The 22,203-nt window shown below is 45.8% G+C and overlaps 1 protein-coding gene across 3 annotated transcripts in view; it reads right to left on the reverse strand.

Moving 5' to 3' along the window:
• The window catches only part of LOC119015445 (nck-associated protein 5-like), a 143,688-nt gene extending 125,577 nt beyond the window's left edge, over window positions 1-18,111 (reverse strand). Inside the window, exons 1-3 of one of the 3 annotated variants that reach the window (XM_037091419.1) lie at window positions 16,770-18,111; window positions 15,620-15,718; window positions 7,057-7,159 (exon numbers count right to left, since the gene is read on the reverse strand). In XM_037091419.1, coding sequence (XP_036947314.1) covers window positions 7,057-7,159; window positions 15,620-15,718; window positions 16,770-16,900 — 333 coding nt within the window. In that variant the 5' untranslated portion in view covers window positions 16,901-18,111. Of the gene's footprint in view, window positions 1-7,056; window positions 7,160-7,266; window positions 7,391-15,619; window positions 15,719-16,316; window positions 16,430-16,769 lie in introns of those variants that run through there. The other 2 variants (XM_037091421.1, XM_037091422.1) reach the window with 2 other exon arrangements.
• Window positions 18,112-22,203: the final 4,092 nt, after the last annotated feature.

The raw sequence follows: 22,203 nt of genomic DNA on the forward strand, positions 1-22,203 counted from the left end.
ACGAGTGGCTCGTATCAAAACAGCCTGAACAATTATTAAACCAGTTTTTACAAGCGGATGGAGGCCGCTTAGTCTTATCCACAGCGTGTGGTTGGATGCGGGGGAAGCCGCTGGCTTTCAGACTGGAGTCTAGGGAAAAGCCAAGGTTGTAATCGTGCTCATGAGAGAGCTTCCCATGAGACACTTTGCCTCTCAAAGTGTCCCAGAGTTTGCTGGGTTCCCACAGCCCGCGGACCCGTGGCTACCCACGCGGTGAGCCCAGGTATGCCTGGTATGTCACCTGCGCTCCGAGGGAGCCGTCAGAGACCCGTCCGGAGGCTGGTACACCCCCGCCGTGAAACTTGATTTAAACGCTCGAGATGAAGCTAGAGGAGACCGAGTGCTCAGAGAGGAGGAGTAAATCTTTTTGTGCGACTGGCTCCCACCCAAATTGTCCAATCAGCCTCGGCCTCAGAACCACTCTTTACACCAGTTACTCAAGAATCAAGCTGACACACTGAGACAGCGCCGAGTGAGCGCTCGTCCCCCGAGCTTGGCGTCCTGTAATGCACATGGCGTGAGAACGGGGCCCACATTGAGGACGGCATTGTCGGTGGATTTCTACTGTATAATTACACTCAATTAGTTTGAGCTGCTCAGTAATAATATCAAACCTCTCCGTTTGTCTGCCTGACGATGTGGGAGCCAATCAGATTAGACGGAGCATTTTCTTCCCATCCAGCTCCAGAACTCGCTCCCCTGCTTGGTTTTATGTCTCCATTCTGCATTGTGTCAACCAGCTGTAATGAGCTGTGAGGGAAGAAGAAGAAGAAGAAGAAGAAGGAAATCCAGTCCTGCCAAGCAGACTCCATGCTGGCTTGCCATCTAATTCATTTGCACTTAAATTTAGCATAAACCAAACTAATTTGTCTGTTTTGGAGCTTGTTCCCGGGACAATTTTATTGTCTTGTTGGGCCAGTGAAACAAGTTGCAGCCTGATGTAACAGCATGGCAGCAGATCAGCACGTAAAAAAAGAAAAAAAAAGACTTTATACGAGGAGGAGGCTTGACAAAAGCCAGGGGGATTTAGCTAAACCCAAATACTTTGGAGATAAACAGGAAAGCACTGCCACATGCTGTTTATTCAATACAACTCACAACTATGCAGCAAGCGTTTAATCAGTGATGTGAAGCACTTGATTATTAACCCTCCCCTGCAGAGTGGTTTCAATTTGGCCTTTTGTTATCAATTATCTCTGAGCATGATTGCACTGCTGCACACTTTATACTTGTTGGCAGGGGAAAGGGTGTGGAAGACAAAACAAGGGCATCCTCGGGTTGATGAGTATTACTTCACGGGTCATGGAGACGCATGAGAAGCCACGTCTTAAGAGAGACGCGCACGAGGCCCTTTTGTTCGATTGGAAATGAGACAAAGACGAAAGATGAGAAGACAAAATGTAAAGAGTTGTTGGCAATGATGAGCATCCAGTGACAGGACGCTCATCATGTCCACTCCAACCAGCAATCACCAAGTCTGAATGTTGACGCAAACGCCGAAGTGTCTTTAGATGATTACATACTACCACAGACGTACTGTTTAGCAAATTTCAGAAGGATTTTAATCTCAGGTTGGAGAGGGGACGTCTGTGTTGGACCAAACTTTGTAAACTTTCCAAAAAACACAGCCAGGGTGCACATAGGTGCTGCTGAACCACACCAATCATGACTGCGACGGGGGCGGGGTGCCTTCACCTAAAGATATGAGCAAAACAGCTTTAAGAGAGACACATCGGCAGATGAACCTCGGAGCCAAATTCCAAATTAAAAACACACAGCAGGAGATGCTGCTCACCTGTAGAGTTTGTAAACATTACGTGTATTTCTAATTAGGGTGTTCACACATGGCTGGTGACTCGATTATCGCAGAACCTACATGATTTTAAAAAAAATGTCTCTGAACTCCCTGTGAAGAAGTTGCTGAATTCCTCCACAACTGAACAAGAAAGCACACTCTGTTGGTTTGTGTTTCTGACCGAAATGCACCCTGGGAGTTGTAGTGGACACCTCACTTATATTTTCAACTTTTCTCTCAAGGAACCAGATATTTTCTGACACAGTTCTTCATCGTTTGGACCGATGCATCAATCATCAGTGTCCTCCATCTGTAAGTCATTCGACATTATTGTGGGGGAAATAAATGGCACTTTTTTTTACCTCCAAAAATGAGAGACAAAAACAAGACACTTTGGATCAGTGACGGGGTTGGCGGTTGGTTCCACCACATTCCCCGAAATTGGACTGTCCTGACCCTAATAGCTGACACAAGCCCATACTACAGATTTCATACGAGCATTATTTTCCACACTTGCCCACTCGAGCACTGGCAGCTGAATGGAAGAAACGCTCTGGTTTTCCGGCACCGCAGATGATGCTTCAGTCGGTTTCCTCACTTATAAACCATCGGTTTTATCCTCTGTACAAACTGTGAATCAACCCCCTGTGATAGCCTCTTACTGTATAGGATAGACCCCTGACAGAGCTTCTGCCATGACCTAGTTAAAGCCGGCTGGCAGCGGCTCGCAGGCCGTCCACGGCCATCGGGCTCACCGTGCGCGTCCCTGCATGACGAAGAGAGCCTCATCCGCAGGCGGGCATCAAATGATAAAAATAAATAGAGGCACAGAATCAACCCAGCAACACGGGAGGTTATGTAATGTAAATGGTGCCCCAGTTACTCTCTGTTACTGCCGCTACTCTGGGCCATCGCTGAGCTGCATAACCTGATCTAGATTAGATGCTCCGACCCCAACAAGGTCCTGATAACGCTGAGTAAGGGTGCGCTTCATTCACGACGTACACAAAGTCAATGACTCGTCTGAAGGAAGCCTGCAGCTTTGAGCAGCTTTTGGAGCAAACACAACTTGGGGAAAATTCCCTCAAACCTCGCCTGCATGCATTGAGGAAACATATGCCGGCTCGATGCATTATGCATGTGTGAGGCGGCGGCCCTCCTGACTGACATTCAAGCCCCATGTTCACCAAATTACCCATAGACGATTGATAGGAGCTTTGTATGAAGCCAGGCCATGTAATCCATCCAAAGAGGAGCAGACATAAATATTTTACCTGCTCCTCGCCTGACATATGGTATTTTGTCTCCGTGTCTGAGCGCCAGTGTGAGCTGAAAGTCTGTCAGAGGCGTCCCCGGTGGAAAATCGCTCTCTGGTTCATCATCCGAACAGCCCATGAGACACACGGAATGCCTGAAATGTGTGAAGGCAACAAAACAAGGCCAACTGTTCTCTGGATGACAACCTTGTGACAGAGCTGAGTGAGCAGCAAACAAAAAAACTGCTGCGGCACACACCGTCCAGGTCGCACGCCGCGTTACGTAAAGCGTGCGGACGAGGCTGGACACTCGCAGGTGACGCGGAGGGAGCTCATGCCTGTCGTCTGACGGAATGTCGGACAAACCCGCCTCTTGTGTTTTCTCAGATGCCTGAAAAAATAAATGTATCGGCGGCTCATATCCTCCCAGGAAAAGGAGTGTTTACAGGACTTAGTAGGTTTATCTGTGCCAGGGCCGGCAGGGCCACGAGGGCCTGAGACATGATGTCCCTCATCAGCGCTGGAAGGACAAAGACCCGAGTTTGAGTTTAAACTCAGTGGCCTCAAAAGAAGTCATTGTAATGCCTATTAAATTAATTGCCCACTATTTCAGGGTTATAATCGACCACTTGGAGTCATTTCTTAAAAATATAATTCTCAGATTCCGGCTCCTCAAATGTGATTATTTTCTGGTTGCTTTCGTTCTGTATGACAGGCGACTGAATATTTGTGGGGTTTTGGCAAAAACAAGATGTTTTTTAGGGACGTCATCTCTGGCTTTTGGGAAACACTGATCGACATTTTTCACCATTTTCTGTCGTCGTATAGACCAAACAGCGGTTGACTGTTGATTAATCAACAATGAAAATAATCATTGGTTGCGGTCAATAACATCCATGATGGCTCGAACGATGATGTCTTGGTCACTGACGCAGCACAAAAACAGCTTTTTGTGTATTAAAGTATTTTATATTAAGTGTTACCAACGGAATGAGTCTTTTATGCTGAAAGTGATACTTCCGGCCACACACACGTGAACAGGAGTTGCATCCATTGGACTCAGGGAACAAACTTGCCACTGCTACACCAACCAAAAAAGCAGCTTGCACTTGCCACAGACTCAAATCTGCAAAGTGCCACCAGATCTATGCTGGAACTTTTCCCAAAATGCTCGGGGCTTCCTCATGTCCCACTATTAAAGCGGCCCAGCACCCTTATGCTCCCGCTGCCCCCGAGTGAGAATAAATCATTAAGGGAGGAAAGAGCGGTGGGGACGGAGAGAGTAAAAAAAAAAAGAGATAAAGTAAGACATAGAGGAAAGCGGGAGGAGGGTGAGAGTGACGACAAGAGGGAGAAAGTCAAATGAGTGCACAAGAGAGGAGAAAATACATGCATGGATAGTCGAGTGGACAAATGTGAGCATGCTGAATCATAAAGCCATATCGCAAATATGACCTACTTCCAGTCGCACAGTAAATCAGGCCGCCGTGTATCCAATTAGAGCAATTAAAGCGGCAGTAAATCTCCCCAGCTACCAATAACTATTAATGATAGTGATATAATGTTCGGGAGGCCTTTATGAATCAGCCTTTATGGTCGTCGGATAAGAAAACGGCACGAAGCACGTCGCTGGGTAATCGCTGGAAGTTACACATTCACAAGGCTGCGAGGCTGTGGGGATGAATTATACATTAAAAGCTTGTCTCAACAACAGGATCCTTCTGGATTCACTCTCATGTTGCAGCTGTAAAAAAAAAGATGACTGACAGACTTTGGGGTTCAAGTCCAAAATCAAAGTGAAAATCAACATCACGTTTTTTTTCACAGACTGGTTGATGAATTTTGAATGTCCTGTTGGAGTGAAGATGTTATTGTCTGTATCTTTTACATGTTAGACAGCATACGCTGGCTGTTTGACTGACTCGTCTCCAGTTTGAGGCAGTGACACACTACACTGGTTAGCATGCTAACGTCACCATAAAACATATGAGTCTTTAACTAATTTTTGGATGATTTAAACTAAAATTCTTACTTATTGCACCTTTAATCACCTGTGCTGCTTGTCATTCTCTGCATCTGTGCTGGCAAATCTGTATTTTGGACTGTTTATTGGACAAAAGCAGCCATGTGAAGACATCACTTCCAGCTTTTTACCCATAATTTCTGTCATCTCATAGACTAAACAGTAATTTCATAATGAAAATAACAGCTAACAGGAACTATGAAAGAAGCAGCTCAGTTCAGCAGGGCAGCACGAGAGCTTTCCCTTTAAGCGCTCTTTCCTACATGTCAGCAGTGGGTTAAGACGGGTCAGCCGCAAGTCATAAAGTCAGCCAGGTCGAGTCAATAAAGTCTGTCGGCTTCATTAAAGCCTCGCAGTCATCAAGAAACCACCGTAAATAACAAAATTACCCCAGAAAGGCAGCTTTTAACTGTATATCACTTAATGCTTTTAGAGTGTTTAAGGGTATTTCTCCCCTTTGAAGAAACACCCCCTCTAATTAGAGACATTTCCTACATTAAAGTGCTATTTTGAGCCTCTTGATTCATTATTTCCTGTGCAGTTACTGCGCCGTATGCGCTGAGGGGGAATTAAGAGGCTTCTTCGCTCTCCACGCGGACCCGACACACAGCCGCTATATGACTGCACTTGACATTCCAGAGAGGCACTTGCGAGCGGATTCACCTTCAGTTAACCCTCAGCCCAAAAAACAAGTTTCCACTCCTGTGATTCGCAAGAGCGGCCCGGGCGCAGAGATAACGCCTGTCAGTCAAGCGGCGGCTTTGACAAACAGTCATGGGAGGCTGTTTATTCTCCCTGCTGCTTGACACGTGGATGTGTGGGTGTGGGTGTGTGTGGGTGTTTAATTTCAGTGTTAAAGGAGCAGTACGTCTGAAAAATGAAAGCTCTCACCCTCATGTTGACGGAAAGCCAGCTGAAGTGTGTCACAGTCAGTAAGGGCTTTCCAGAGCTTCGAGCGAACAACTGATTTCAACGTTCAACGAGTGTGAACGAATAACTAAAAAACGAAATGAAACAAATATCTGGCATAATCCAAGTCACCAGAAGCCCCAAGATCCTGAATTTGATTTGAAAAGATCTTATTTACATGTAAATATATCAAATCTTTTCAAATAAATCTCGGATCTCGATCGTATAGGTTGGAACGAAAGCAGCTTATTACAACCCAAACTCACGGTTGATGTTAGGCAGCGACATGTAGCGGCTGTCTTAATTATGACAGTTGCAAAGGTAACAGTGAAAGGTCTGCAGAGGGTCGAGGTCGGGGATGGACAGTCAGCTTAAACAAGCACAGGACTTATAGACATATAAATGTATCATTTCGTCTGAGAAATTATCTATTCAGTCATTTAGGTGTCTGGAGACTTTGATCACACCAAACGAGTTGTATGGAGTCTCTGTTTCCTTCTTCATGAGGCTTAGCACATAATAATAATCATTTTTGAGCAGACTGCTCCTTTAACTCTTGAAATCTCTGTTTTTGGATTTTCGTGAACCGATGGCGGGTTCTGAATTGTCTCCACGCTCGAGTGGATCTTTTCCTTTCTGAACACACACAGGAAGTGAAGCATTTTTTTGTTTTTTTTTCTTCCATTTCCCAGCAGATGGGATATAAACAAAACACCAGAGAGGACGGTTAGCATTGGCAGCGTTAGCCAACTTTGAATAAAAGAGACAAAAGACCTCAAACTGAGTCGCTAACAAATGCTCCGTGGGAAGCCTCGCGGGTACCAAAGAGGTAACTCATTAGCAAAAACAAACACAAATCCAGCAAATGAACGACTTCCTCTGGAGGTGTGGTTGTGTCAGTGTCAACAAACCTAAAGATTTGAATCCCAAACACTTCCTTTTTTGAGATGAAGTGCAGCAAGACGAGACATTCCACAGCTTGTTTCCTGACAAAGCGGCCAACCTAGCAGACGGTGCGTTGGGGATTGACTTACCGGTAGTCGGCTGTCGAGAGACAATCTCTTTAAGCGCTCCCTCCTCTCCAGGTGTCTGCTCATGCTGCCACTGCCCGGCGGCGATTCACACACCTGGGAAGCCCTGGAGGGAGGGAAAGGGGGAGGAGTGGAAAAGGAGAGGGGGAGAAAGTCAACAAGGAACACCTCATGTCCGGTCGGTCAGGTTTCCGCTGTCGGGAGGGCTTTCACCTTTTTATGGGAGATCAGAGTCCAAAGTCAAGAGACGCAGAGGCAGCACTCGTCTTCCTCTCTCGTCATGCTGTACCCGCTCTACTTTTCTTTCTCTCCCATCTTCTTCTGTTGCTGTTCTCTCTCCTCGTGAAATCCGAGCCAGAATAAAAGCGGAAGTGTGGACCTCTCCTCGGGCCTGTCATGACTCTCTGGGCTTCACAGAGATCTTACTTGCTTCGCTCTCACCAAAAGCAATCCCACCCTCCGACCCCACCCCGAACCCCGAAGCTTGAGCCCCCTGTTTTGTTTTTCTACGCCTCTCCAAACAGAGCTGGGAACCAGTCCGACCTGGCCCGACTGAGGCCACAGCAGAAGATAAACACTTCACTTCACGCATACTACTCCTTTACAAAGAGCCCCCGGGCTTTAGAATCACTGCTCTGAGGCGACCGAGTAAGCACAGCACTTCCTCATTGGTGAGGGCAGGGGTCAAAGGTCGGCTGATGGACGCCTCAGGGTCAGAAACACTGTCTGTGCAGTAGGACGTGTATAAACCCAGGGATGTGTCTTATGTAAGCAAGGGAGCGAGGACTCCTGGGAAAGCACACCATGTAAATCAAGCAACCATCATCACGAGGAGGTTTCACCTGTTTGTCAGCGTGGACCCCATCACACCCACAGAAAGACACGGATCTGGGAACTCTTTCTCATTTTCCCTGATGTTTTAGTTAATGTCTTAGGGAATAAATCAGATTTCAACATGTTTTCTTGATTGAATTAAAGGGGGACTCTTGGTGGATTGGTGGAGGTCTATTATTTTATGTTTTGAATTATTACATTATCATTTTTTAAGGTTTCTGTTCCTGTTGACTATCCAAACATACGGACTGAAATTACCAAAATCAATATAAATACCAATTCATTTAACATCCTATGAATGTATCAATGCCCAGCATATTTAAGTTTATATACTGAGCTTTTCATTTCTTCCTGTATTACTTCATTTATTTATTTATTTTAGGTTTCGACAGTTTGGTTCCTGGTTATTGACTTACTTGTGCATATTATGGTTAAAAAACACTATTGTGTATCGTTTTTTTGGCCACAATGGTGAACCTTTACATGAAAGACTTATTATTTTGAGATTATCTAGTAACATTTACACACTATCCTGTATGAATATGAATGGCCTGTTAGCAAATCATCTTGTGACACCTTCAGTATAAGATCTGCTAAGTGCCACTATTATCTGCTTTCAAAATAACCCTGATTGTCTTTATCCCACTTTTTTTTTTCCAGGTCACTTGTATTCGCTTGCCACACAAACCTACTTATGCAACCGCGCTGCCCCTCATGCATGTGCTGCAGGCTGCGTCCGTTACACCCTGTCAGAAGCCTCAGCGGCGTGACAGCGCTCGTCAAACATCCCAACACATCAGCGTGACGCATTCCATCCACTGCCAATATGCTACGTCCAAACTTATTGACGTGAGGCCCGAACGTCACGCCGCCACTACCTTTTAACCCAGAGCCGATGTTACATTTCCCCAACGTGACACCGTCTCCTTCTGCCCCCATTTCTGAACACCCTCGGGTCATCCAGGCGCATGAGGAAGTTGCCTAATCAGTGAGCAGGATGTGAAACGCTACTGTCTTCATCAGAGTCCTGCCTGTCTCTTCATTCTGGCTTTTGTAATGACTAATTGTGCAAGTGTCTGATGAAATACTCCGGTCTGTGTTTAGATTACATTTCAGCTTTGGTCCCTTTCCGCTGGAGATTAGGAGAGGAAGCGAGGCCCACGGCTTCCCTTTGGATACAAAGATAGGGGGAGTTATAGGAAATTGAGAGTAAATGATTAAAATGGATTATAGCATTGCGCCTGATTGCCCGGACCAGACGTAGAAAAAAACACTGCCACCAATTTTCCTCAGGGTATAGAAAGTGCGAGGGATGAGGTAGTGGATGGATCGGAAGAGATAAAGATTAAGCAAACACATTAGGAGGCAGATATCAGGGGCATTGGAGATAAAGGAAGTCGGTAAACACAAGACAAGTCCGACCTATTCGGATGGTCAAACAAACCAGATAATTCTCCGTCTTTAGACTGAAAGCTCCAACACGCTGATTTGAATTAATTCAAAAATTAGGAGACTGATTTCATTAAAAAACACATAAAAGTTATTAATAATCCGCTGCACTTCCCTCGTTAATTACACCACATTAATTTGTTTCCAAATCTAATCTATGCTTTGCCATTTAACACCCAGGCAGCCAGTCAGGGACGAGCTCTCTCTTATCAGTCAATGAGTTAAAAAGACTTAAAGGAGGATCACACAAATAGCTAAAATCTGTTAAATTACATTCTTTGATAGTTTGGGGGAAAAATCGAGCAAAACACAATTAATCCCAAACTGTTAAACTTTTAAATTAGGTTGAAATACGACCATTTAATGTCCATTAATTGATGATATTAAATGTTTTCAAGAGCGACGGCGTGACTACTGCTAACACTACAATTAGCCACGCTGCGCTAACTATTGTCTCTTTACTGTGTTGCTAATTCTCCCATGATGTTTTGTTCACCACTCTGTTCAATACAGATTTGCTGAAGAGGGAAAATTAAGCTCTCCAAACTAAAAATCTTGCTTCCATACAGCTTTAAAAAGTGTTTAGCTGCTCAGCAATTAATACGACTTCTGTCTTGTTCTTTTCTGCAGGCTGTTGCTCTTTTTTTGATAAGTTTATACTCTGGTGGAAGGAGGAATTAAATCACATAGGGCTGCAACAAACGATTAATTAGAGTATCTATGAATCTGTTGATCATTTTCCTGATTAATTAAGTCCATAAAATGTAAGAAAATGTTGATCATTTATTAAAAAGCCAGCCCTTAAATGTTTTTATTGCTCATGTTAATGTCATAAAAGACTAAATAAACCAGAACACATCATCAAACAACGGCTCAAAATGATCAATCAATCAATAGTTCATTTAATAGTTGACAACTAATCACTACAGCTTATAGGCTAAAAAAATATCACGTCTGTAGTTTGGACCATCTGTCTCTCCGTCCCCTCAATGGGCACCACTGTCAGAACGGCAGAAGTGCAAAATTTGAGGTCAAAGGTCACCAGAGTTGAATTTGGCGAGCCTCTGCTAGTAAATCAGCCATTCGTCACCATTCCACAGTTATGAACTGCATTTGTTCCAAGTTGTGGCAGCTTGAAGGCTTCTAAGGTCGCAGATCAAGAGGCCGTTATGTGGTCTCCTCAGACACGCATCAAGACCGCGCTGTCATTGCTTTGGTTTGTCTGGACTCTACACGTAGTTTGTGTTTTTGATTTTTCACGGTATTTTTCTCTCCAAGTCTAAATTTGAGGTTCTGCTGGAACGCGAGACATTTCTTTTTTTGTGTGTGTGTTTCAATGTGTTTTACAGAACCGGCTGATCAACATCTCCTCCTCTAGAACCCGGCGCTCATAGAAGCGTGGAAGTCTTGAGTGGCTGTCGAAAAGCTGTAAAAAAATTAATAAAGGCAGCGCTGAGGCTAATTTTCCCCTCAGCGGACAAACTTGTTGACTGTCCACACGTCGTTCATGTCTCTCGGTTGCTTGATTTTAAAAGCAAATGAAACACTTAGCGGCTGCTGGCCGTGACAAGCGCTATGTCGCGACAGCATTTTTCAAAGATACGGCAAATTTAAAAACACTCCATTGTCTCAGTTTACGACCGTCCAGCCGCCGTCCTGTGACTGCAGCACATCCAGGACTGTCCCCCTTCCCTCCCTCCCCTCTGGATTCCCAGTGATTTACACCAAAAGCAATTACTGATATGTTAAACCGCTTCGCTGTTGACCTACGTGAGGCAGAGTGACACGCGTCGACGCCTATGGTCCACACGGCCCCCAGCCGGCCATCCAGCCAGTCGGCGAGCCAGCCAGTGGGGTGGAAAGGATATAATCAAAGGAGGCCAGGAGGACGCTGACATCTGGGAGTCTTTGTGCTGTAGGCCTAATTAGATGCCAGGGTGAAGGGAGGAGGCGCGGTGGGATAGTGAGTGTGTGTGTGAGGTTGGTGTGGGTGCCGGAGAGGAGGGGAGGGTGGACTCTCTTTTTTAACATCTGCTCCAGGAACAAGGGAAGGACCCAGCTGAGGTCGCGGAGAACCCAGACAGCTCCTAAAACTACAACGGGGATAATGTGAGGGGGGGGATAACAGCTTAATGATAACACTTAAAACCCATTGAGAGATCGCTGCACTGAAAACAGACTGCGAGCCTTTTCCTGGATAAACGGTGATAATAAGCCCAGATTGTCCATGAATATGGATCGTCATGGCTCGGATTTGATACTGTTCCTTTGTGAGCGGAGGGAGAATTAGGCAGCTGTGCGCTTATTACAATCACCGACCCCCATTACAGGCACGTTTATCTTAAAGGGCTCCGATAATAATCCCGTGCATACAGTAAAGGTCTGCTGGAAGAAAACACTGTTGCTCCACCCTCTGGCTTTTTGACTTTGGAAGTGTTGCGGGAGACCACACACTCACAGCGAAGCGACAATACCGTCCTTTGTACCCAACACAGTCGACCCACACACACACACACACACACCCGCGCCCTCGTTTCACACTGTGCAAAGAATCGCCACAACTAAGAAAAATCTTTGTCGTGATAAGTTCAATCGCAGATACTGAAGTGGGTGAAGTGGCGTGACCCTCTCATGAAACAAGACCTTTCACTGGAGAATAATCGCTGGGGAATGTGCAATAAAGAGGTTTCCTACGTTAGCTTTTATTTCTCATTGTGAGCTGATTCAGTCACGGGTTATACATTAACAGCCCAACATGTCAAATACGTCAGCCTGGTCAGTTTGACGCCAGTGCTTCACCTGTCCAGCGGTAGAAAGAGTGAGTCATTCACTGGACGTTAGCTGCAGAGAGCAGTGTGTGCATCCTGTTTGTGACCACGAGTCGAGAGTAATTAGTTTTTAAGTATATTACATGAAGGCAAGGTATATCACGTAATTAGCCTACGTTATGAGACTGAATGTTGTTGTTTTGACCAAAAATAGGATCTTTTCCTGAAGCTGACCAAGTCTTTTTTGTTTCTTAACCTAACCAAATGGTGTTGGAGCCTAAAGTCATAATATTTGAACTGTTTGTCAGCTGGCTTTATTATGAAATGGTTGAAAGTGGTTATCGCTAACAATCGCAGAGCCTTTACTTTGAAAGTCTACTCTGACATTGCTTATTACTTTTTATTACGGAGCCCTTCACATTCAACACCAACGCTAGAGGGGTAGTTATAGCGTCATAGCTTGAAACTAAAGGTCGCTGACCAAGTTGCAATATTTGACAAGTTTGAGAGTTAAGAGCCTGTTGAAATGAAACTATACTATAGATGACAGAGGGGAAAAAAATGGAAGCAAATATTTAAATGGCCATCTGGAGGGGAAGAATGAAGGAGGCTTTGAGAGCTTCCAGGGATTCCAGGCGTGCATTTTGCATGAGTTTCCAATTAGTGCTCACATCTATTACAAAAAAAAAAAAACAGAGGTCTCCGAAAAAGAAAAGCCTCTTGGCCAAATAGTGACTCCGACCTCTATGATCAATACCCCCGCCGCCACCCCAGGAAAAAAGAGCAGTGCCAGGAAGTGCCAGGGCCTGAAAATGGATGGTGGATGGAGGGGAGGGGGTGGATTGGACATTGATTGGTGCACCCCCTCTGCCCTAGGAACCAATTCATTTTGTCTCCATGCTCTGCGCCTGCCTTGAATGAAGGGGGGAAGCCTGAAACGGGGTCAGCGCAGAGGCATCCCCCCGCGGTACGCAGCCCAGTTCTCTCTTTATTTTTTCCCCTGAATGATGTCCGGGGAGAAGAATGAGCGACCGGGAAAAGATTATACGTTCGAGTCGCGCTTTTAATTCGCCTAGGGGGGAAGTGGGAGGGGACGGGGTTTTTTTTTTTTTTTTTTTGGAGGGGGGTGTGCTATTACTTTCCATTCATTGAAGAGAAAATTGAAGCATGCAAGTGTCTGATGTGGGGTTTAATGTGCACAGAGAAAGAGAGAGAGGTCCATCTGTATTCGAGCAGCACAGATGGTCCATGCCGATCGGATGTTTTGAGTCCCTCTGCCGGCCGGCCCGTCTGGTCCTGCCTCTGCATGTGTCCCGGTACAGTTGGCACGAACCAACTGTAGCCTGGCACAGCCCAAACGTGGAATTACCGCGTCTGAAACAATGAGCTGTATTTTACGCGCTGGTGCTGTTGTTGTTTTTATGCTGCCGGCACACCGATCATTAAGCTTTTCAAGAAGTGTAATTTACTGGATGTTTGCAGCGTGCACTCATGGGTGCAGCCGTATCAGTGTTTCCACCGTGCTGGTAATCAGAACAAGTGTAACTTTTCAAGTGTTTATCACACGGGTGTGAAAAGGAGAGGCGTAGCGTCGAGGCTAATAGGTCAATTTAACAGGCCCTTTAGAGTTTACGCTGCCAGTAAGGGAGGATCCATATCAACGCTGTGCTCTATACAATACTTGCTTAGGCTTTGGGTGTCTTTCAGGTATTTAAACCAGATTATTGGGAGGGATTCCAGTGTCAACATGTTTATACAAACTACAGGACAGCCTACACATTGCTGAATAAACAGCTTCAGTACGAGTGCAGCTGTTGCGAAGGGTGGTTTCTAAATGCGTCAGAACAAACAGGTATCGCATTGACGCTTATACATTTGTAAAGGAGACGTTTTTTAAGGAGGACTTCTGGGGAATTTCCAGCCGGGTTTGTGGTGACGGACACTGGATGTTATTTACAGGAAGTCAGGACGTCTCCAACCATCTTTGCGGTGACAGAAACGACGTCTTCGACCATTGTTGTGGTGACGAAACCAGCTGTTTTAAACAAGACGCTGGTTTAACTTCAACGGTTCTTGTGGTGACGAAGATGGTTGTTGAAGAGAAAGTTAGGAAATCTCCAGCATTGAATTTGGTGACAAAACAAGGTCTTTTCCAGACCCTGACCAAATTGTTTTTGGGCCTGAGCCTGACCCAACCATTGTGACAAGATAACATTAAAAGGTTGGATCGGCTCTCATTTATATCCTGTCCAGAACACGATGATCACAACTCCTCAGCCTCCAAAGTAACATCTTGAAATCGCTCCTTTTGTCAGAAACTAAAAGGAAAACAGTAAATATCATAAAATAAAAGAATAAAACTGGCAAACGTTGAAAAATTGCGCTGAATAAATGACTTTAATCTCCTGGAAGCTGACTTACTGTCGCAATAAGACCGCCGTGTTTCTGCCAACAAGTCTGACGGCGAAGGCAACGTGACCGACGTTTGCTCTTGTTTATTTAATTTGCTCCGAACAAAAAGGAGCTCCTCATTATGATTTCACACTGCAAGGACTGTGAGGCATTTTGTAAATCACTCTGCGCGTGTGACACCTTGCTCTGCATTTTTAATCGTCTGTGCTTAGATCCACACACCATCAGCAGATGCTCCAGTTCTGTCTTCCTAAACGCTCTCCACGCTGAGAGGGCTTCTCCTTCTTTTTTTCACAGCGATACAGTTGACACAACGTGCACGGGGCCCTCTCAGTCATGCTCGCCTCTTTGAAGAGTACATTATCAATATTTGACTTAGCCTACTTGTTCAACAAAGCCTGTCAAAACGTGACTGATGTGCCGTCCAATCAGAGGCGCTCAGAGGGGGGGGCTCCCGGCTGAGACGACTGAAGAAGACCGGTTCTCAGACGCGATGCTACGCAAACACCTAAATTACTTCCGAAGCGAAATCGTGTCAAACGAGACAAAAGGGGGAAAACAGTCCGCTAAGAGGAAGATGTGTTTCTCAGACACTTTTAATGATAAAGACTCTGCCAGAACATGCCTGTGCAGCTTTAAATCTTGTTTAGTCAGCAGTACTTAGCAGGCGATTTAATGTTGGGGGGAGCTGAAGAGGGGGGTGGAGGTCTAGTGGAAAAAAAAAAAAAAAACAATGAATACAATGTCGTCATCCTGTTCATGCGGGGAGTCCCTGCAGTCCCTTCAGCTTATCCCACCAGATGCGTTGGATACTTTAATATACATCCTGGAAAAAAGGGCTTCCTGTCGAGGGACCTTCTCCCACTGCCGCTGCCGCTGCTGCTGCTTCGGCCGACAGTGTGACTGCTTGCTGAACTCTCTCGTGATAGCGCTTCAGGTAGAAAAAGAAAGCCAGAAAAATATACCCCCAAGGCACAAAGGGTGATGCAGCAAAGCCAAGAGAGGGCAGAGGGATTTTTACCCGTTATCAAAATACACAACAGTACAATCAAAATACACAACAGTACAATCAAAATACACAACAGTACACCCCCCCCCTTCACCTCGGTATGTGAGCATCATGTGGTGGGCAGCGTTTCATCAGCAGGCCGCCGACAGCTCGAGAAACAGCAGCATGTTGATCACTCTGGATGTTTTCCCTCCTGTGTGCAGAAAAAGTCCAGCAGATATCAGCCTCCAGTTAATCGTTAACAGCGCTTTAAAAAAAACCAAACATGAAGTCTTGCTGTGTGTCTGTTTTTTTTTTCCATGAAAGGTCAGCAAATAAGGGCGCTTCGGTCATGCATTTCAGCATCCTGTCAAGCTAATCAGCTAGCAGGAAAGGGCTACGTACATCACACAATATGCTTCTTTTTAAGTTGTGTTTTTAGCACCTTTGTCAAGTTGTTACTTGTGATGCACAGAAGCTAGCTAAAAGCTCATAGGCGAGGAGACAGCTAGGAAAGTTAGCATTCATTTCAGCCTTTTTTTTTTTTTTTTTAATAGATTAAATTAGCTAATTACACATGATGTGGGGTTGGGGTGTGCAACAATTAGCTAGCTAACGATTCAGCTACATCTTTAATTTGTCATTCCAGTATCATACTGTCATTTTGAAGCTACTAGCTAATAAGTTAAGCTGCTACACCTTTTAGAGAATGAAGAATGATCTAAGATAGCTCGCTAACATAAATTCAGATCAATTTCAAAGTCCCTTCTCCGCACATTTTCATTATCTTGAAATAAATAAATTAAACTCACTAATCACATGTGCTGCATCTTTTGGAGTGACAACAGACAATCAGGAAACTAACTAGCTTGAGTTTAGCTCTGCTGCTACTAGCTAACAAGCTAAGCGGCAACATTTAGCTCATTTGCAAAGTCATTTCTAAGAGGCCTTTATTTTTCTGTGAAACTAGAAATAAAGTGGCTACATCTTTTAGGAGAGTTGGCTATTAATTAAGCTAGCTAGTCTTTTCACTTAGCACTTTGTAAGTTTTGACATTGAGCTTTTCTGCAACTAGCTAACTAGTTACGTGACGCCTCCAAAACTTTACATGCTATATTTGCTCAACTTTGCACTGTTTGCCTCCTCTCTCGTCACGCCGTGCACCAACTCCTGCAAACTGTTTACAGACTATGACTGGAGGTGAAACTGTTCAGCCTCCCATAAAATGTCAGCAGACAAACAAAAGCAGGAATCCTAAAACTTACTCTGCGCCGGCCGGATCCTCTCCACTCAACAGGTCTGTATCCAGCTCTGTAGTTCCCAGACTCTCGGGGGTGTTTTGGTTGGGAAGACAACCTGATGATGTGGAATTTCCTTTGATGGCAGCTGAAAACATGCTGTCGTAAATTCCCCTGGAAGTGTTGCAGGGCTGGTGGTGGTGGTGGTGGTGGGTGGGTGGAGGACTGGTGGGGGGAAGCCACTCACAAACACACACTCTTTAAAAAACACACACTATCTGTGCTGGCAGTGCTGGAAGTCTGCAGCAACACCCAGTGAGGCTTGTAAATAGACGGGTGGTGGTGGTGGTGGGAGTCAGGGAGGCGGGGTGGGGCGGGAGGATAAGGAGAGTGAGGAGAAGTTCCACATTACATCACCGGCAGCTGTTGACAGGCCTGTGTTTATTAACTAACTGCCAGGGCTGGAGGAGTCGCAGCACATGCCTTCGCCGCCTCCACTGAACAAACGTTTGACAAGACGAGACAACGATCACGTGCGTCTCAAACGCTCCGACCGCGAGATATGCAGCAACGTGTGAGTGCAAACAATCTGCGGGCGCATGGAGGGAACGCAAAAGCACCAAAACGGTTGGATTCTCCCAGCAGAAACTTTACATTTTTCGCTCTTTCTCTCTGGTACCTGTCATCTGTTTACACTGGCTACTAGACCTGCTGACTGGACTATCTGAGCTGTTTTTCCTGACTCAGATAGCACTGACTGTAATGGTATTACTGCGAGAGCTGCCGCCACTGCTGCTGTTGCATTCCTCAAGTGTCTCGGCTTGGCAGCCTCCCCGGCCCTCTTAGCTCAGCCTTGTATTCCTCTCCCTCCCCTTCTCGCACTGTGTCTCTTTTCCCTTTTCTTGCCTTCTCATTTAAATGGAGGCACATGACTCTCGGCTCCGCTGCCAAGTCGACTTCTTTATGCCGGCCCGGGAGCCACCAGCGCTCTGCTTTTCATCGGCCTCTCCGCGGGGCACTCGCTGCGAGCATTCCTCGCCGCCATCCATCCTCGAAGGCCGCAAGGACGAGCTCGACCCCGAGATGTCACACTTGGATCATTTTTCGCGTCCAACAATAAACTGCATTCACTTAAAATAAACTTCATGATTCCATCGTCGAAAACCCCTCCAGCTACAGCATCAGCCGCCCACTGTTTGTCATCCCAAACCAGTCCGAACAAACGCTCCGCTTCTTCGGGCCCCGTCTCCAGAGCATTCTTTCTTTGTGGTTTCTCGAAATGCAATCATTTCTCCGCCGTGATTCCATTCTGTTGTCACATTCTTCCACGTCTAAACTCACTGCACTGCAACATTGCTCGCTCGCGGAGGCGAGAGCGGGCTGACGGCGGACTGGAGATGGAAATAAAGAGGGGCCGTAAAATCATTTCAGGACAAGGCCGAAAGAAAAGGAGCGTGGTCCGGAGTCATCCTCTCATCATGGGCATTCAATTAAATCTAAATGTCAGGAGTTAATCGGATGAAGAGCGGCATTTTATTATGCTGATCGGCATAGAATGTTATGAAGGAGAAGAGGTAACAATACAATTAATGATGGAAATCTGAAGCTTGTGATTTATTATTTTAATCAAATAGAAAATAGCCTCTAACCCAAAGTTATCATGCAGAAAGTTTTAATTTCCACAGTAAATCTGTAAAAAAGAAAGAACTCAGCATTAAAGACAGTCACAGCTTTTATTTTTGGTCTTCACAGCGATCTTAATTTGACACTTTTACAGGCCCATTGTAAACCAGGATGTCAGACAGGTGCAGTCCAGCACCTGAAACATCATGAGAAACCTCGAGTGTGTGCCGTTTTATTTTGAAAAACAACAGTTGAAACCCTCCTGCCCTTCCTAAATCACATCTTGTCCTCCATATCTTCCTCCTCCACTCGCGCCGATAAGCTCTTATCTCGATGTGAGGAAAGAAAAACACTCCTCGGCTCTTATTCTTTAGTTTTATTGTCTCAGCTCATCATTTTGGCATCACAAGAAAGCTCTCAGGGCGTGAAATCTGGTCGTGGAAATTTGCACCAGGACCAGCTTGAGAATCCAAACCTTGGTGTGCAGGACGTGTTCGTGCAGCAGGGAGGTAAAAGGCTAATGATCCTCGAAAACATACGTCTCGACCTGCGGTGCATCCGGATCCATTCCAAGAAAGAGGAAAGGAAAGCTGTGTGTTCAGAGGTGATGCAAAGAGGCGGGTGAAGGCATTTAACAGGCAGGGAGCACCGTGAGGAGTCCTTTACACTGCACCCAGGCCCTCACTCGCTCACAGAAAGTGTCAAACCAACCTCTACATGCGTGACAGCAGATGCATAATCGGCCTCATGCACCGTTGAAGAAAAATGTGACATAAGCTGGCCAACAGCGACAATCCGACGTGCACACCATTAGCCAGGTGTGCGGCGCTCAGAATGCATTCAACCGCTTCTTCTTTCACTTTCAACCAGCGGTGAACTCGGGATGTTTGAGGGGCAACGGCATTAAAAAAGGAAAATGAAAAAGAGCCCCGCGTTTTGTCAAACATGGAGGCCAACAGCGCTTTGAGCATCGGCTTGATGACGCGTACGATTCTGGCGGACTGGACGAATCGGGGCTGATTCTCAATGGCTCCGGTTCAGTTCAGTCATGTAACCACGCAGAATTTCAGGGTTGAACGTGTCCGTTATGGCAGGACTTCATGAAAACACCAAGAGACGCATAAACAGATAAACACCCAGTTTTCGGCGCGACTCCCGTCTTCATCCAGACGTGTTCGGCTGTTTTCCCGTTCAACCGCGATGCCTCCCTTTTGGGGCTGCTCGCTGCGATCGCGGTCATAAAGCAGTCAACTCTGCGGATTGCTGCAAAACTTACAGCTCCTTTGGCGTACCTGTTTTATGGAAATCCATCCAGCATGTATTGACTCCTATCAGACGGACGGTTTGAGTGAGGCTGCCGCAAACGCCTGTAATGGAAACGCCAGACGATCCCGGAAGGGTTTGGACGTGCATAGAAGGAAATTTATGACACGAAACTATTCAAAAGTCACCCGATGCATCATGCACAGCGCAGCCTAAAGGGCTCATTTACATACCGAAATGCTGGGAGACAAATTGAATCCGATCAGACTTGTGAAATCATCGTTTTCTTGCCGGTTCGAGCCTCCCTCGTGAATACTTCCAAGGAGGAGGAAGTGGTTTCTCTGCACGCTACGCTGACATTTTGGAACGCCACATCAGTGTTATTTGCAGCTGCGCTGGGAGCCGGCCGATGTCCCTCTTTCTCAGACGGCATCTTTATGTGCATGCGAGCGTGGACTCGAGAGAGAGACGAGCGCAGTACATACGGTAAAGATCTCATCTTCCACAAATCAGGGGGAATCATTTCGAGGTTGCGCTGATGTCGGCTGCTTTGAGTCCACAGGAGATCAGGCTGAGGAGATTTACATGAACCAAAATGGCAGACGTGATCCGGCTTTGACTTTGTCAGCTCTTTGTCTGGAAAGAAATATCTTGTGGTTTGCTCTCCTGATGCTGCTTCGTGGATCCACCTAATGCCTGATAGTATTTTTATATTTAATCAGCAAACAAGCCTGGGCATCCTTCCAAGTCTTTACTGTACAAATTGACTTAATCTCATTGAGTTATGGTCAATGATCCCCCGACGTCCACCGCCATCCATTTGTCTCGTCCCCGTCCATTCCTCCGGCTGTTTCGCGGAATCGATGGCTGTCCTGAGGAAGCGAGGAGCGGACCGTATCTCACGGCTGTCTCATGCAATTTTTTCCGCCCCCCCGAGGTAAAAGGATGGGAGAGTCAAACAAATAGCCCTTGTGTTTCCCCACCATGTGTTTGTATGCAGCGCCACGGCCAGGCATCCTGCCAAGTTCTCCTCCTCTTCCCCCCCTCGACTGCAAAAGAAGAAGACAAACCCGAAGCTACTATCGCCATTGCTGCCTTCCTTCACCTCCACCCCCCGGCTCCCCCTTGCACCCTCTTTTTCTCTCATTAGAGCACAAAAGGAAGGCAAAGTTGCTAAATCTGAACGTGCCCAGATTAGGCCGAGCCGATGATGAAGACGGCCGGGCAGAGGTGAGGCATGAAGGGGGCGGATTTGAGGAGGAGTGGTTGTTATTTCACGGGACAGGACTCCGTGCCCTCTGCCGCAGAGGCGACGCCAGCTGGGACGAGGAGTGGCATCCTTCGCTTTCACTCCTTTGGTTCCCTCTCTGTCTCTTAGGCTTTCAATGAGGGCATTGTGTGAGCCAGAGGAAGGATATGAGGTCCCATTTGGCTGTCATTGACATGTAAAAAGAGTGTGTCGGTGACAGCTGACGAGATCAGTGGCCTGTAATTAGCCCAGGATGCAGGATCAGACTCTCACTCGCTCGTAAAAATGCAAGAATAGATAGACAAAAAGATTAAAATGTGTACAGAATGAGCGCCAAACTGCCAAAACTTGCCTGCCTGTAGGTGATTTCAATTATCCTGCGTGTGAGGTTTCACGCTGACGCAAAGCTCTTCTAGGCACTATAAATCTAAAGGCGTGAACCATGTGGTCTGACCTGGGGTGGCCCGCATACAGTTGTTTAAAAAAAAATACTAATGGATTGCTCAGGGGAGAAGTTTGGATGCACAACTGAGACATTCATCCACGGGAGACACAGGTGTGATAAGCCGACTGTGAATAATAGCTCCGTCTCATCACACCTCATGAATCAGGGCCGTAAGCGAATGTTGGAATGTGCTGAAGAGTGTCTTAATATGTTTTTTGGGGGGAAGATATCATCCAGAAATAACACAATAAAGATTAAATTCATGCAGTTAAGAGACATTCTCATTACAGACCGTATTTACAGACAGTTCTCAGTGTTTTTACGGCACCTCTGAATGACGGAGGCGAAAAAAATTCATTCACAACAGCACACAGCAGGAATTATCTGCATCATTAAGCACTTAAAGGGGCAATATGTATAAATATGGATTGAAAACATTCAAAAATTAACTAAAACTATCAACATAATGTGAATAAATTTTACTTTAACAGCACAATGTCTATGTATTTTGTTCCAGAGACATATACTGATATACTGAAGTTAGCATGCTAACCAGTGAGGTCCAAAGCTCCTGTGCTAGCATTGAAAACACTCCCTGGTCCCTGAGCTCCTAGTCCAAGCTGCCAGCTGCATGGCTAACTGAGCTATTTAGCTGTCAGTAGCCGCAGTTAGCAATAGATCCTTAAAATATTGTTGGCAAACACTCTATTTAAGCATCCAGGAAATAATAGCAACATTAGCATTCAATATGAGTTACGTTTCTGTCCATTTAATGACTAAGTTTGATATTCACTCTCCTTTTAGCTCCATTTTGGTCTCCACCGACACATATTTGGCTTTTTAGCTGCTAGCTGCTTCACTTTGTTCTACAGCTGATTGCT

The sequence above is a fragment of the Acanthopagrus latus genome, chromosome 24 (genome assembly GCF_904848185.1).
Source record: "Acanthopagrus latus isolate v.2019 chromosome 24, fAcaLat1.1, whole genome shotgun sequence".
NCBI lineage: Eukaryota > Metazoa > Chordata > Actinopteri > Spariformes > Sparidae > Acanthopagrus > Acanthopagrus latus.